The sequence below is a fragment of the Canis lupus genome, chromosome 1 (genome assembly GCF_048164855.1).
Source record: "Canis lupus baileyi chromosome 1, mCanLup2.hap1, whole genome shotgun sequence".
Classification (NCBI taxonomy): Eukaryota; Metazoa; Chordata; class Mammalia; order Carnivora; family Canidae; genus Canis; species Canis lupus.
In genome coordinates this window covers 104,220,947-104,238,084 of record NC_132838.1, presented here as the reverse complement: position 1 = coordinate 104,238,084, position 17,138 = coordinate 104,220,947, and the positions used below count along the sequence as shown (strand labels likewise).

General features: G+C 41.3%; 1 protein-coding gene across 4 annotated transcripts in view; it reads left to right on the top strand.

The window, feature by feature from the left end:
* Nucleotides 1–16,489, top strand: part of LOC140600269 (KRAB domain-containing protein 5-like) — a 46,412-nt gene extending 29,923 nt beyond the window's left edge. For 2 of the 4 annotated variants that reach the window (XM_072768442.1, XM_072768441.1), the window contains 3 exons: nt 12,666–12,792; nt 13,293–13,388; nt 15,628–16,489. In XM_072768442.1, the coding sequence (XP_072624543.1) occupies nt 12,666–12,792; nt 13,293–13,388; nt 15,628–15,644 (240 nt within the window). In that variant the 3' untranslated portion in view covers nt 15,645–16,489. Of the gene's footprint in view, nt 1–9,104; nt 9,501–12,665; nt 12,793–13,292; nt 13,403–15,627 lie in introns of those variants that run through there. The other 2 variants (XM_072768450.1, XM_072768453.1) reach the window with 2 other exon arrangements.
* The last annotated feature ends 649 nt before the right edge of the window (nt 16,490–17,138 follow it).

Here is a 17,138-nt window from a genome sequence, read left to right as displayed (position 1 = left end):
TAAGAGGCAGATGCATCTGTGCCACAGACCTGCCATCTGTGTTCCTCCTGCCCTAAAATGAATTGTGGCTATGTAGTAGCACAAAAGAAAATCATCAAAAAAAAGAAAAAAAAATCATCTTCATTTTAATAGAGTCATAACACCAACATGAGCTCATTTTGTAACATGAGCATAATGGACTATGAGTGGGGAGCTAGATCAGACACACTGGTTCCCATTGATAGCCTTAAAACAACCTCAATCATACAAGCATAGCATCAGAATCACAAAGCCCCTCAAATTCTGTAATCTATTTTCAGCAGAAGAGGACTGGACCTCCGGAAAATGGCTTTAGGATGAAACTAAAAGCAAGCAACAGGAAATTTCTCTGGTGTCATCACATGCTGTTATTTTACCAAGAGAAGTCTTCCCAGCCAGGTTCCTGTTTTTCTCACTGCAAACTGAAATCATCATACTCAAGTCCTTTCAGATTTTCCTTCATGGTCTTCTTAAACCTATTTATTTGATATGCACATTTACTTTTATTTTTTTATTTTTATTTTTATTTTTTTATGATAGTCACAGAGAGAGAGAGAGAGAGAGAGGCAGAGACACAAGCAGAGGGAGAAGCAGGCTCCATGCACTGGGAGCCCGATGTGGGACTCCATCCCGGGTCTCCAGGATCGCGCCCTGGGCCAAAGGCAGGCGCCAAACCGCTGCGCCACCCAGGGATCCCAACACATTTACTTTTAAACTAACCTTTTACTTCAATGTTTTTTGGTTAATGATATTTTAATTATTAGTTATTAATTTAATAATTAAATTAATAACATAAAATAAGATAATTTAATTTAAAGGTAATTTATACCTTTAAAATAAAACAATTTTTTTTTGTTTTTTTTTTTTGGATAAAACAATTTTTTAATAAAAATTTTTTGAGAGACCACATGCAAATTAGATGAAGTGGGGGGCAGGGAAGGGGCAAAGGGAGAGGGAAAAATGTTCAGCAGATGCTGAGCTAGGCCCAGATCCAGATGTGGAGCTGGATCTCAGGGCCCTAAGAGCATGACCTAAGACAAAATCGAGAGTTGGATGCTTAACCAACTGAGCCACCTTGGCAACCCCCTTTTTTTAAAAAATTTTTTAAAATTATTTATTTATTTATGATAGTCACACAGAGAGACAGAGAGAGAGGCAGAGACATAGGCAGAGGGAGAAGCAGGCTCCATGCAGCGGGAGCCCGATGTGGGATTCGATCCCGGGATTCCAGGATCATGCCCTGGGCTAAAGGCAGGCGCCAAACCGCTGCGCCACCCAGGAATCGGCAACCCCCTTTTTAATGTTTTATTTTCATGCCACATAGTTGAAGTAATAGTTCCTTGTAGGAACAGATAGCGACCTATTTTGGTCTATAGGTAGCAACACAGCTACAACCTCTGTCAAGGGGAAGAAGTTATAGAAGATGAGCCCTTCATCCATCAACTGCCTTAAAGATTGAAGGATTTTTATATACAATGGAATATTACTCAGCTGCAAAAAATAATGAAATCTTGCCATTTGCAATGACTTGGATTGAGCTCACATATTATGCTAAGTGACATAAGTTAGAGAAAGACAAATGCCTTATGAGTTCATTGATACATGGAATTTAAGCTATGAGACAATTGAATGTAGGAGGAATAAAAGAGGGAACTCAGGGCTATGGAGGATATTGTTTAAGGAGTGGATGAAATGAGTGAAGGTGTAAGGAGGGCATGAGTGATGAGCGCTGGGTGTTGTATATATAAGTGATGAATCACTAAATTCTAGTGCTGGAACTATTACACTATGTGTTAACTAATAGTGAATTAAAATTTGAAACTACAAAAAAAGTTTAAAGACAGAAAATTGGTCATTGGTGAGATGATGAGAGAAACAGAAAAATATTCACTTTTTAGATCAGATGGCTGTCCTTTCACCTGCATAGTTGCTTTTTATTGTTTATAATTTTTAAAGTTTTTATTTATTTATTTATTTATTTATTTATTTATTTATTTATTAGAGATACAGCACAAGTAGGGGGAGCTACAGGAAGAGGGAAATGGAGAAGCAGCCTTCCCATAGATCAGGGTCCCTGCCTTGGGTTTTGATCCTAGGTCCCTGAGATCATGACCTGAGCTGAAGGCAGGCATCCCTGCCTGCATAGTTTTGATGAGGATCCAATAAGTGCTGGCTTCTCTATCCTCAAAGGATCTCATGACTTCCTTTACTTCTCACCAATAGTTAATACTGAACTAAATGAAAAGCACCATAGAAATTTTTCAAAGTATTTTCAGGTGTATAAATTTGAGGAGTGATGCCTGTGTGGCACTGTCTGCTGACCTGCAGACACTTGATTTTGGCTTAGGTTTTGATCTCTGGTCCTGGGATGGAGCCCCATGGAGTTGGGCTGCCAGCGCAGTGCAGAATCTGCTTGAGACTGTCTCTCTCTCTGCCCCTCCCACCAATCCCATTCTCTTTCTCTCTCTCTGTCATACTCTCTCTCTTCCCAATAAACTAACCTTTAATTTAAAAAAAAGAGAAATCCGGGGATTCCTGGGTGGCTCAGCGGTTAAAGGCCTGCCTTCGGCCCAGGGCGTGATTCTGGAGTCCTGGGATCGAATTCCATGTCGGGCTCTCTACATGGAGCCTGCTTCTCCCTCTGCCTGTGTCTCTGCCTCTCTCTCTCTGTCTCTCATGAATAAATAAATAAAATCTTTTAAAAAAGAGAAATTTGTGGAAATATATAGGACTTAATACCCCCTACAGAAGCATACCTCACCCTCCAGTACTAAGCATATAATCATTAACTTCAAACATTAAAAGAGTTGTTCTTGGGACACCTGGGTGGCTTAGTTGTTTACATATCTGACTTTGGCTTGGGTCATGATTTCAGGTTCCTGGGATAGAGCCCTGTAGTGGGGTCCCTTACTCAGTGGAGACTCTGTTTGTCCCTTTCCCTCTGCCCCCCCACCCCGCCTGACTCTTTTTTATTTAAATTTTATTTATTTATTCATGAGAGACACAGAAAGAGACATAGGCAGAGGGAACAGCAGGCTCCTGGTGAGGAGCCTGATGTGGGACTCAATTCCAGGACCCCAGGATCATGCCCTGATCCGAAGTCAGATGCTTAACCCCTGAACCACCCAGGTGCCTCCCCCCCAACTCTTGCTGTTTCTCTCTCCAATAAAATCTTAAAAAGAATAAAAATATAAAATAAAAGTCACTCTTTCTGAGCCCAAGTCCTGTTCCTCTGCTCCCTCAATTAATTTTACATTACCCCATAAAGCATCACAAGAATGGTCTTCCCGTTGCGTTAAAGGATCCCACAATTTTCCCCCTAAACCCCAGGCCAGCTCCCGTTCCTTCATGAAGCCAATACACAAGGCATGGGTTTTGGTTAGAAAGGAACTTCAGCTTTATTTAGGAGGCCAACCACTTGGGTAGAAGACGGACTCCTGTCCAAGAACCAACTCCAAGGATTTTGGTGGTCCTCAGAATTTTAAAGAAACTTGAGGGCAGCTAATCAGTAGAAGGGAAGCAGGGTAGTCTGTAACACTTGCTGATGCCTGTAGACCCACTGGTGCCACCTACAGACGCTATGGAGTGCTTGGAGGTTGTGTATGGGTGCCCTCGGGGACCTTGTGCATGAAGGTTGGAGTCCCTGTCTTTCTAGGAAACAGTGAATGACGTACACATATTCAAGGAAAAGTTTACTTCATCACTCACCCAGGCTAAAGGTGCATGCTGAAATTTACAGACTACTAAATTGGCCAGAGGGGCGCAGGCATGGCTTCAACAGAACTTTAAAAAACGTCCTCTAGGTTTATTCTGTGGCCGAAACGGAATTATTTCCTTCTTTTGTGAGGCTCATATATATATACGAACAATCAATTTGATGGGGACTTCTATGAGGAAGATAGCTGATACCATAGGTTAACTTTTTATATCATAATTGATGAAGTGAGGTCCAGAGCCGACGACCAAGAAAGAATTCTTGAGACATCTTTGGTGCAAAATGGTGGTTTTATTAAAGCCCAGAGACAGGACCCTTGGGAAGAAAAACTGCTGCGCTGGGCCTGTGAGAAGTGGCTGATTATATACCTGGGAGGTGGGAGGGGTTTTAGGATAGCATACTCTCTAAGGAATTTTGGAAGCAAAGTTTCCAGGACCTTCGTGGGGCTAACTATTATTGGGAAAAGGTCAATTATTACTGTCTAGTAAAACCTGAGTCATGAGACCCTTCATATGTATATCGGCGGGCCACGTGTTTGGGTGATGATTGCCAGCATGTCCCTTGGGGGTTTAGAGATAAAGGAAATTTCTAAAGGAATTTTTACACATTAAAGTAGACTTACAGGCTCTTAGGGGTCAATCTAAGATTGTCTTTTGCCCTTAGCAAAGTATGAACATTGAGGCAGTTGAGTCCATAGAGGAATATCCCTCTGCCTGTTTCAAGAACTTGTCAATGTGTTGCTTTGGGCTTGTGTTCTGTCCTTAGCTAGTCCTGTTTCCCCCATCATTTCCCCCCTGAACAGTTTTGACCCTTAAATCTTTGAGGTTGTTGAAAGTGGAAGGTCTCATCTTCTGTAACTTCTTCCTGCCGAGTAGGGGCATAGAAATGTCCCTACCTGTGGGTCAATATTGGTCACTTGGGGTATATATTGGGGAGTTATAAAAAGGAGAAGGCAGCTGAATCTAATGAGGACAACACATGAACCTCCTTGGGAAGATAGGATCATCTGTCATTTGGAAGTTATGGCAGTGAAGGAGTCTTCGCAGTAGGCAGTGAGACACGAGAAATCACAAAACAAGGTTAATATTAAATTGAGAAAGTGAAGACTTTTGACAGTTGACCTTTAATAATTTTCCTCCAGTTCAGGAGTTTAAAGCAACCACTAAAGGAAAGGTATTATTTAAAGCACCAATTTGAGTATTCATGTCAGATAGTAGCCCAGATATATTTTTGTGGTAATCTGGAATGTATACACACAGCATTCCGTTATGATAGTGTAAGTTCTACCTTGTGCAACAGTTAAAACATCTATTTTGTAAAACTGCTTCACACATTTGTGTTACTTTAGTATTTAATAGAGAAATGCTACATTGAGTGTCATTTAGGGCTTTGACCATGTACTTATTAAGAGTTCTATGTCCCGGGACGCCTGAGTGGCTCAGTGGTTGAGAGTCTACCTTCAGCTCAGGGTGTGATCCCGGGATCCGGGATTGAGTCCCACGTCGGGCTCCTTGTAGGGAGCTTGCTTCTTCCTCTGCCTGTGTCTCTGCCTCTGTCTCTCATGAATAAACAAATAAAATCTTAAAAAAAAAAAAAAGAGTTCTATGTTCCAAACATCCTCTGGTCTCAAAGAGGGAACAAAGATGGATACTAGGTAATCATAACAGTGAAACAAAATGTGTTCAGTGCTGTTTTAAATTTGGAAGGTTGGCTGGGGTGATAATGGAAATAATGCATCTGTGCATCCAGGCACAGCCTAGACTACAGTGGCCTATCCAGCCATAGCCTATCAAAGCCTGGCCATGAATTAGAGTGGCATAGCCATTGGGTCATATTAGAAGACAGTCATACAGTTTTGGGTATCCCTAAATGTATCATCTAATTCAATCATAAAGAAAATAGGGTCATCCATTATCTCTGTTAAGTTCATAGTTAACCCTAGAGTGAGGTATGTTCTGGCTTTTAGGAAACTGATTGTCATCCTAGCCATAGAGAATTGGTTAGAGTGCTAGCTGGGTTACACAATTTTGGAGGAAGCAATCCTATTCTTTTTTTTTTTTTTTTTTTTTTTTAGCTGTTTCAATAATCATATGCCTATGGGGTCCTGTTATCCTGACAGAATAAGAAATAAGATGATTGTCTATACATGAGCTATTGTGGCAATTTCTCTGAGGTTTACGTCAAGTTGTTCAAGGTTAGGTAAACAAAGACAATCACAACTAGAATTTTACATTTGTGAAGGCGTGTTATTGAAGACATAGTTGCTCTCTATAATAACCCTCATTTTTTTAAGTCAAATTCTTTTTTTTAAGATATTATTTATTTATTTGACAGAGAGAGAGCACCAGGAGGGGGAGCAGCAGAGGGAGAGATAGAAGCAGACTCCCCACTGAGCAGGGAGCCCGATGCAGGGCTTGATCCCAGGGCCCTGGGATCATGACCTGAGCCAAAGGCAGAAACTTTACCAGCCAAGCCACTGAGGTGCCCCAATAAGCCTCATTTTTAATCAGAGGTAGCCAAATAAGGGCTGGCCTGTCTGCAAAACAAGTCCAGTTTTAATAAACTTGGCCTATTTACTTAAGCTCAGCAAGAATAATGATTGATCATATAGATCTTTTAGAATCTGGGATCCCTGGGTGGCGCAGCGGTTTAGCACCTGCCTTTGGTCCAGGGCGTGATCCTGGAGACCAGGGATCGAATCCCACGTTGGGCTTCCGGTGCATGGAGCCTGCTTCTCCCTCTGCCTGTGTCTCTGCCTCTCTCTCTCTCTCTCACTGTGTGCCTATCATAAATAAAATAAAAATTAGATCTTTTAGAATCTGCTTTGCTGGAACTTTTTTTTTTTTTTTTTTTTTTTTTATTATGCTGGAACTTTTTATAAGGAATCTCTAGGTTGAACTTTTAGTAGCCTCTCCAGGCCAGAAGCCAAGCAAAGCCAAGTATTTGTCATCAGATATGCCTGCAATATCTGTAGATTTGGGTAGATTCCTCTTCATGAGGTCCCCAAAGTATCCTGAGTTTCCTGCACCTGCCAGGAAGTGACATTCTTTACTCACCTGGTGAGGCTGCTGGGAACTTTGTAATTATGCAAGGTATCAGGCCAATATTTCCAAGTGGCTTTGTGGCTCCATGTTTCATAAAGTCAACCTTAGTTCCTTAGAGCAGTTTGGTCATATCTGAGTCTGTGTATGTCTCTGAAATATGACATTCCAGTGAAAGCCTTCATAAAATAACCAAGATTCCAATGGTGTCCTTTTTTTTCTTCCCCCGATGGTGTCCTTTTACAAAAACATATTCTTAATGCATTGATGCAAATGACTGATTGCCATGGAAGAGTACTTACTAGAGACATTTTGAGTTTCAGAGTGTTCAAGTAGAGAGAAAACTTGATGCTTTAATTTGTTTACAAATGAATACTGTATCACATTTCTGTAAATCAGATATCTTAAGAGAAAATTTTAACCTGGGAGAGCAAGCATGACGAACAGGGCTGGCAGCACACACACAAACTTCCCCACAAAAACCCAGCCCCTTCCTCTAGGTGGGCTTGCAGTTTGGAAGATCCTGACCTGCTGCAGCCTCGTCTGCTGGCAAAGCAATAAAGCTACTGTTCTTTTTTCTTAAGGATTTTATTTATTTATGAGAGAGAGAGAGAGAGAGAGAGAGAGAGAGAGAGAGAGGCACAGAGACACAGGCAGAGGGAGAAGCAGGCTCCATGCAAGGAGCCTGATTCTGGGTCTCCAGATTCACGTCCGGGGCGGAAGGCGGCGCTAAACCGCAGAGCCTCCCGGGCTGCCTGTTCCTCTTTTATCCCCACCTCTGTCTTCTGGTTATATTCTGGGTATGAAGCGAGAAGGTCGATCTATACAACAAAATGAATGTTAGGAGAAGAAAACGTGGTTTTTTTTTTTTGTTTTTTTGTTTTTTTTACTACATTCTCAATTTTTTTGGCCAATCTAATAATTAAAATGATGTAAACCATTTAGCAAGAGAAAAAAAATAATTTCTTAATTATGGGAACCTCCAAGACAAGTGCATATTGCTTTCATGCCACTGTGACCTAAGAAGAAGGAGGTAGGATTTCCAATTTCAAAACAGGAGACATATATTCACAGAAAAAGGAAAGAGCAAATGTATGTTACACAATGCATTGCCACTCCAGGAAGGCAATTCATTATTAATGAGGAACAGAGGGCTAGTTGAGGACAAATCATGAGCCGGGGCAGCACATTGACAAGTGACTGAAACAGGCAGAGGGACATTCCTCTATGGACTCAATTGCCTCGTTGTTCATACTTTGCTAAGGGCAGAAGGCAATCTTAGCCTGACCCCCAGGAGCCTCCAAGCCTACTTTAACATATAAAAATTCCTTTAGAAATTTCCTTTATCTATAAACCCCCAAGGTACATGTTGGCGATCATCCCCCAAGCACATGACCCACCAATATCCATCTGAAGGGTCTCATGACTCAGGTTATATTAGACAGTAATAAGTGGCCTTTTCCCAACAATAGCTAGCCCTTTCAAGGTCCTGGAAACCTTGCTTCCAGAATTCCTTAGACACTATGCTATCCTCAAACCCCTCCCAACTCCCAGGTATATAATCAGCCACCCCTCACAGGCCCAGGGCAGCCGCTCTTCCTGCCCGCAGGTCCTGTCCCCATACTTTAATAAAACCACCATTTTGCACCAAAGGACGTCTCAAGAATTCTTTCTTGGTCATCAGCTCCAGACCTCACCTATATTCCAAAACTTCATCATAAGGATTATTTTAGGCTGATATTTTATTTTATTTTTTAAAGATTTTATTTATTTGAGAGAGGGAGAAGATGAGAGGGGGACATAAAGAGGGGCAGAAGCAGGTTCCCTGCTGAGGAGGAAGCCCAATGTGAGGCCACCCCAGGACCCTGAGATCATGATTTGAGCTGAAGACACTTAACCGACTGAACCACCCAGGTGCCCCTAGGCTAGTTATTTTAAATAAATGGGAGATTATGGAATAGCTTGGAAATCCTGAGTTTTCTTTTGAAAGAGATATTTACATTTATATGGGAAAGCTCCATTTGCTAAGGTGTTCTCCCTCAGTGCAGCAGAAAGAGGGAACATGTGTCAATCTCCAGACACTCTGATCAGTGGAAAAGGCAGGAATCTAAATCTGGTCACAACCACAGGCTTGGTTACTGTGGTTTGCCTGGTCAGCTCCCCAAATGCTTCCCAATAGGATCACTTGTGGCGTTTGAAAAACGATCGTTAACTGGTGCCCTCCCCTTCAGATTCCATTGGAGTGGGTAGAAATCACACCATTTTGTTGTGTTAATTAATGGCTCCAGGTGATTCTGAGTGAAGGGAGGTTTAAGCACATGTGCTTCCATTTACTTTAGGAGAGTTGAGATCACGTAACAAGGACAGGTTACGGGGTCTCTGCTCTGTGAGCTTGGGTGGGTCAGGTCCATGCAGCACACGGTTCTGAAGCTGTAGCTGAAAGTGTGGGCCTCTGTTGGTGGGGGGAGAAGCAGAGAAGGAAAAGTCAGGGATTGGTCTCCAAATAGGAGCTCATAGTTTTCCGAATAGCTCCGACACAAAGGACTAGGAAGGTGCATCTTTTCTGCATTTTATGGTCCTGCCTCCAGGGGGGCGTTTACTGGGGAAGAGGCTCTTTTGGTGGCTATGAAGGCATTTTCTTGAAAAGAAGCTGTGAGTTTTCCACAAATATCTCAAGAGAAAGAAGTCTAGAGGACGAGGTGAAAGAAGAAATGGCCAGTTCTCAGGTAAGCCTTCTGTCCCAGGAGAAGCCATGTCATTTCCCCCCCCTGAAATTCCTTGCATTTAGAAATTGCAATAGTTGATTCCTCTAGTTCTGAAGTTTCTGGGTGATGTTTTCTCCTATTTTTAAAACGTTTTCAGAAATGATACTCAAGGTTAGATCTTTAGAATGCTTCCATTAATCCCTATATCCCAGAGCCTCCTCTCTCCGCTCTCCCACCTGGGTTCCAATAGGCCATCAACAGTTGTGACTTTGAATTAAAGTCCTGCAAGTATTGAAAATATTCCCGTTGTGATAGATCGATCTATAGGGGAAGGCATTGAGTTCAACATTCCTATTACTGATGAGGTCTGTACCTGGAATATCAGTGAAGGAAAATATTTCTCATTTAGGTCCCATCTGGATACTTTATCAGCTCTGTGTAGCCCAGGAATAAGAAAATGCACAAATAAACACAATGGATATGAGGTCAAGAATAACTCGGAATGTTTTCATACTAAAAAGGGGGGCACAAGAGTCTTGCTCTTTAGAATGTGAAGAATATATATATATTTTTAAAAGATTTTATTTATTTATTCATGAGAGACAGAGGCAGAGACATAGGTATAGGGAGAAGAAGCACCACTCAGAGAGCCGGATTCGGGACTCAATCCTGGAACTCCAGGGTCATGCCCTGAGCTGAAGGCAGACACTCAACCGCTGAGCCACCCAGGCATCTCTGAAAAAGATATTCTATCTAAAATACACTAGAGGGTCACCTGAGTGGCTCAGTCACTAAAAGTGTCACACTCTTGTTTTCAGACCCTATGATAATAGGGTCCTAGAATGCAGCCCTGTTTCTGGCTCTGAGCTTAGAGGGGAGTCGGCTTGAGGTTCTGTCTCTGTCCTTGTGCTCCTCCTGTCCTCCTTCCAAAATATACATAAGTCTTTAAAACTAAAATAAGAAAATAAAATATACTAGCTATTACAGAGATGGAAATTGGTATATCATCCTGTTGTCTCTGCCAGTTAGATGGGGACCCCAAACAAGGATTGATGATTGGGTGGAAGGCAATCAAGTGGGCATTGAAACAAATTCAGAGGCCGAACAAAAAATATAGAATTTTGTTGAATATTCCCGTGGAAAGGCTTTGTGCAGGGACACAATGGGTGGGGCCTGCATTTAAAAGGGAAAGGTGAGGGATCCCTGGGTGGCGCAGCGGTTTGGCGCCTGCCTTTGGCCCAGGGCGCGATCCTGGAGACCCGGGATCGAATCCCACATCGGTCTCCCGGTGCATGGAGCCTGCTTCTCCCTCTGCCTGTGTCTCTGCCTCATTCTCTCTCTCTCTCTCTCTCTCTCTGTGACTATCACAAAAAAATAAAAATAAAAAATAAAATAAAATAAAAGGGAAAGGTGAGGAGTTAGTGGACTTAGCGAATTTTCCCTTTTTTAAAAAAAAGATTTCCTTTTCTTTTCTTTTCTTCTCTTTGACTTAGCGAATTTTCTCTTTTTTTAAAAAAAATTTTCTTTTCTCTTTCTTTCTTTCATGAGAGACATATATAGAGAGAGGCAGAGACACAAGCAGAGGGAGAAGCAGGCTTTATGCAGGGACCCTGATGTGGGACTCCATCCTAGAACTCCAGGATCATGCCCTGAACTGAAGGCAGATGCTCAACCATTGAACCACCCAGGCGTCACTCGAATTTTCCTTTTTATGGTACCTGTACCTGGCTGTAAGTTGTCCATTGGTTAGTGAGGGCATATAGATATTTAGAAGTGGGTCCCCTGATGGTCCCATCTGTGTCAACCAGAGGGTCACTGGGGTCCCTTTCTATATTCCTTTGCTCAAGTCTGCTGCCTACAAGAAGTTTCTACAGAAACTATACTGGGTATAAATCCACTGTATTTTTGTAATCAAATTTATATTCTAAGTTACTGTTTTTGACCACAAGAAAGCACCAGTGATGGTGTGTCCTGCGGTGTGCCTTAGAGTGTGATAAGAATTTGTGTCTATACAATGATTAGGTTTTATTGGCTTGGTGCTCTCTGCCAGATTCCTTCCCTATAATGGTCATATTTTCCCTCTTATCATTTGTAAGGATCTTAGATGTAATTAGTGATATGCAGAAAACATTTTATTTATTTTAAAGATTTTATTTATTCATGAGAGACACAGAGAGAGAGGCAGAGACAGAGAGAGAGGCAGGCTCCATGCAGGGAGCCTGATGTGGGACTTCATCTGGGGACCCTGGGATCACACCCTGATCACAACCCAGGCCCACTCTGAACCGAAGGAGTCATCCTGTCACTCCTTGTTTGTAGTTTCTGATGAGGAGAACAAAGTCAAAAGAAGTGTGAATAAGATTAAATTTCCTTCAACCATTGATAAAAACCCGAGACAGGCAGAGTGTGACATTCCTCAAGAATGCCTCAATGTTAATGTTTTGTTGGAGGCAAAAAGCAACTTTAGCTTAACAGTAGCCAGACCTTCAGGATCCTATTAAGTCCTCTTTAACATATGAAAATTGGTTTGGAAACTTCCTTTATCTCCATCTCCCCAATAAAAGTAGGCTGTCATCCTCTAAGCATATGGCCCACTGATCTATATCTGAAGGGTCTCATGACTAAGGATTTACTGGATAGTAGTAGTGGAAATTATCATAACACCAACTAAGATGTCCAGATCCTGGAAACCTATATTCCAAATTCCTTACAGAGTTCACAATCCTTAACCCCCTCCCCACTTGGAGCTACATAATGAGTCACTGCTCCCAGTCCCAGTCCATTTCTTTCTAGACATGGGTCCTGACCCTATGCTTTCATAAGGTCTCATTTTTTGCACCAAAGAGATCTAAACAATTCTTTCTTCATCATTCACTCCAGAACCCCAACATTTCACATCAAATTGTCTCAAGAATTCTTTCTTGACCATGGGCTCCTATTCCACATCCCATCAATTTCACTGGACAAGGAGGGCTCTCACCTTTGTGTAGTTGATATATTTGACTTCTGGGAGTGGAGGTTCTCAATCATTCAGTCCTCCATCCCGTAGGTCTTTCTTTTACTCAAGTCACAAAGCAGGGAAGGTCATGTCTTAGGGTCTAGCTGGTGACATTAACTCCCTCTTTCATCTTAGGTACACTGTGAACTCTGCCTGTGGCCACATGGTAACTGTGGTATTTATTGCAGGGACTGCTGACATTCAGGGATGTGACCATAGAATTCTCTCAGGAGGAGTGGGGATGCCTGAACCACACTCAGCGGGAATTGTACAGGGATGTGATGTTAGAGAACTACGGACACCTCCTCTTCTTGGGTGAGGAGACTTCTTACAGATTTCCCTAACTATGCTCTGGGTGTTCTTCCTTCATGTGAACAGTGTCCCTAGGAAGGGGTGTTACCCTCTTTGAATGACTGGAATTCAGATCCAGGCAGAATGGGAAATGAGGGGTTTCTAGACATAGAGAAAAATCTTCATGATGTGTCCTTTTCAGCTGTATTTTCCCTTCCTTTAGGGAACATCATTACTTCTATAGATGAGTGGCAATTCTAAACATTGAGTGGCATAAAATGATACTGCCCACATGTTATACTCTTATTTTCTCACTCACTGTGAAGGGTAGTACTTGTAAGTGGAGTCAGGATGTAATCATTAGAAATGTTTCCTGTGTTCTAAAGGGACCTGTTGGGTAACATGATTTGGGAAACCATTTTCTAGAATTCTACAATGTCCCTTCTTCTCTGCTGACTGAGCACAATCATGATTAAAAGTTAGGCTCTCCAGCAATACTCATTTTCCTTTTTTCTAATCAACAGGTCTCAATGTGTCCAGGCCAGACCTGGTCATCTTTTTGGAGCAAGAGAAGCAGCTCTGGGATATGAGGAGAAAGGAGAAAGCAGCCTTCCATCCAGGTAGGTGGGAATGAATGAAGCAAAGGTCCACATGTGAAGGGGGAAGATAGACCTTAAACAGTGATTGGAATAGGTCTCCTTGAATAGAAATGAGTTTGAGAAGCCTTGTGTTATTTTTCTCCCTCTCACAGAGGGACATCTGCTATGCAACATTATCATGATCTTACCTTCACTAAGGACTCTCCTTTAGCTCCAGTGATGGTCCATCACATCTACAGAGAGGTCCAGGAGACTCCTCTGGGAATGGAAGGGTCACCATAATCTGAGAGCTTCTCCATTGCTCTGAGAGCCCTGAGAAAAATCCCTACTTTTGAGGATCTCTATGCTTATTAGCCCTTTGTAAGTTCTGTTTTTTGTCATGGGAGAAATGTGTCTCAGAGTAGGTGTAGTCATACTGAGATTTGATGCAGAAATCCTGGGAACACTGGAGACAGATATCTAATATTTTATGGTTTATCCTTTTTAATATTTTAGATGGTTTAAACTTCATGCTGCAAAATTGAGATTTAGCACCTTCATTAGATAACAAAGCACCTCCCTAAAATGAGAAAATCTAATGCTTTATTTCCCTTCAAAAGTTAATTTTTCTTCATATTAACTAATATTAGAAATCCCCAATTTATGTGTTCCATTCCTCATTGGAGAAATAATGTAATGTATCTACTTGTTTCCTAAATTCATACATCATTTTTTAAAAAATATTTTACTTATTTATTCATGAGAGACACAGAAAAAGAGAGGCAGAGACCTAGGCAGAGGGAGAAGCAGGATCCATGCAGGGAGACTGATGTGGGACTGGATCCTGGGACTCCAGGATCACGCCCTGAGCTGAAGGTGTAGGTAGAGGCTCAATCGCTGAGCCACCCAGGCGTCCCATAAATTCATCCATCATAAATGCCATAGGGGAGACAGAACACTTAGAACTCAGAACTTGTAGCCTTTAGTAAGGTCTTGTTACCTGACTTTTTTTTTTTTTTTTTGGATTTTATTTATTTATTCATGTGAGACACAGAAAGAGAGGCAGAGACACAGGCAGAGGGAGGAGAAGCAGGTTCCATGCAGGGAGCCCGATGTGGGACTCGATTCCAGGACTCCAGGATCTTGCCCCGAGCGGAAGGCATAGATGCTCAACCGCTGAGCCACCCAGGTGTCCCATGTTGCCTGATTTGTTAATAATTGCATCATATTATAATTTTGTCTTATATCAAGTTCTTTTGACTTTGTTATGTGTTTCACTTTCATTTTCTAATTAGTTACATGTGAGACTTATCTCTGATTTTTTTTTAGATCAGAATTCTGAAAGGACATGGGCATGTGCTTTATAAGAAGTGAGGAAGAAAATTAGTAAAATTCACACACACATATATATATTTATTTAAAGATTTTGTTTATTTATTCATGGGAGACACAGAAAGAGAGGCAGAGACACAGGCAGAAGGAGAAGCAGGCTCCATTCAGGGAGCCCGATGTGGGACTCGATCCTGGGTCTCCAGGATCATGCTCTCGGTCGAAGGCAGGTGCTAAACCGCTGAGCCACCTGGGCTGCCCAGTGCCTATATGTTTTTAAAATATTTTATTTATTTGTTTGAGAGAGAAAGACAATAAGCAGGATAAGGGTAGAGGCAGATGGAGAAGCAGACTCTCTGATTAGTAGTGAGCCCAAAGTGGAGCAGGATCCCAGGACCCTGAAATCATGACCTGTGCCAAAGACAGATGCTTAAGCAACTGACCACCCAGTCACCCCTAGAATCCCCATATTAAAAAGACCTTTTGCTTAGAAATGTAATTTTACTTTAGGGAAAATTAATCATTACATTTTTCTTTTATTTTCCTTACACTGCATCTGAATTTAATCCCAAATATTAATTTTACATACAGTGGCTGTCAGCGTATTTTACAACTTTCATCGTGTTTACTTAGAAATGAAGGTGTTGGGACACCTTGGGTGGCTCAGTGGTTGAGCATCTGCCTTTGGCTCAGTGTGATCCTGGAGTCCTGGGATCGAGTGCCACATTGGGCTCCCTGCATGGAGCCTACTTCTCCCTCTGCCTGTGTCTCTGCTTCTCTCTCTCTGTGTCTCTATGAATAAATAAATAAAATCTTTAAAAAAAATAGAAATGAGGGTGTTGTTTGTGTCCTCAGTCTTAAAGAATGGATTACAGCCTCAAATTCTGTATAGGAGGAATATAATAATAATGTAATACATTTCTTTAACGTTCTTTTTTTTTTTTTTTTAAAGATTTTATTTATTCATGAGAGAGAGAGGCAGAGACACAGGCAGAGGGAGAAGCAGGCTCCATGCAGGGAGCCCGACGTGGGACTTGATCCCGGGTCTCCAGGATCACACCCTGGGCTGAAGGCAGACACCCAACCACTGAGCCATCCGGGCTGCCCAGTATATCAAATTTTTAAGTAGAATTACTAGAATTAAATTTTATCTTAGTCTGGTTTGGTAATTCCATAGTAATGTGCTTCCTTTTTTCTGGAACAGTCTACCACATTAGCGAGTTGTGGTTTCAGGTTTACTCGTGTATTATGTTATAGGATGAGAATTTTCACAACAGTACATTTAAAGACAGTGTGAGTGTCACTCAAATAAGAATAAGCTTAAGCCTTTTGCCAATGAAATTATGTGTATGTTTGTCTTGGATTTGTATATCACACATACATAGTCTGTGACTTCTGTTTATTTCTCTTGGTTAGTGGTCAGTGAATGTTGTATTATGTCTAGCAGAGTTGTCATAATGATGTTATCTAGTTATTGGTGAATTTTACTCTCTTTGCATGAGAGAAACACTTCTTTGATATCAAGGTAATTTTGAAACATTTTATACCTCTGTATAACGTTTTGCTATTACATTTTATCCTTAATTGTGGTGTTATACCCATGGTATGCCTTGGTGCCATTCTCATTAACTTTTGTCTTCTGTATGTATTTTCATTGTAGAGACCTTAGAGATTACTTAAAACACATTAGAAGTGAAACAAACGATGAAAAAATCATCAGTTGCATGCAAAACTCTTCTACCTATTATTTTCACACTTGCACGCACTTTGTTACCTATATTACAAATTCTATTTTATGTTGTGTAATTCTTATTACCTAGATTTATGACATACTTTTATTTAAAAGAATCTGTATCAGAAATAAAAGTGACATGTGCTGCCTAATTGCAACGGTATAATTAGGTAAATATTTATGTTTAGCAGAGAGATTTATGTTGTCATGTGTTATCAATTACTGCTTAGAATCTTTTTATTTCATCTAGAAAGAATTCCTTTAACATTTCTTGTAGGACAGGTTTATGGGTAAACTTGGGTTTTATTTTGGAAAATCTTCATTTCTATATCTATGGAAGACAAATTTGCCAGGGAAAATATTCCTGGTGGCTATATTTTGATCTTTCAGTACTTGAATATATTATTCCACGCATCTCTTCTTAACAGGTCTGCTGAGGATCCCACTAGTAGTCTTTTTTTTTTTTTTATTCATTTATTCATGAGAGACACACAGAGAGAGGCAGAGACACAGGCCACACAGAGAGAGGCAGAGACACAGGCAGAGAGAGAAGCAGGCTCCATGCAAGGACCCTGATGTGGGACTCGATACCTGTACTCCAAGATCACACCCTGGGTCAAAGGCAGATCCTCGACAGCTGAGCCACTCAGGCGTCTCCCCAGTAGTAGTCTTTTTTTTTTTTTTTTTAATTTTTATTTATTTATGATAGTCACACACAGAGAGAGTGAGAG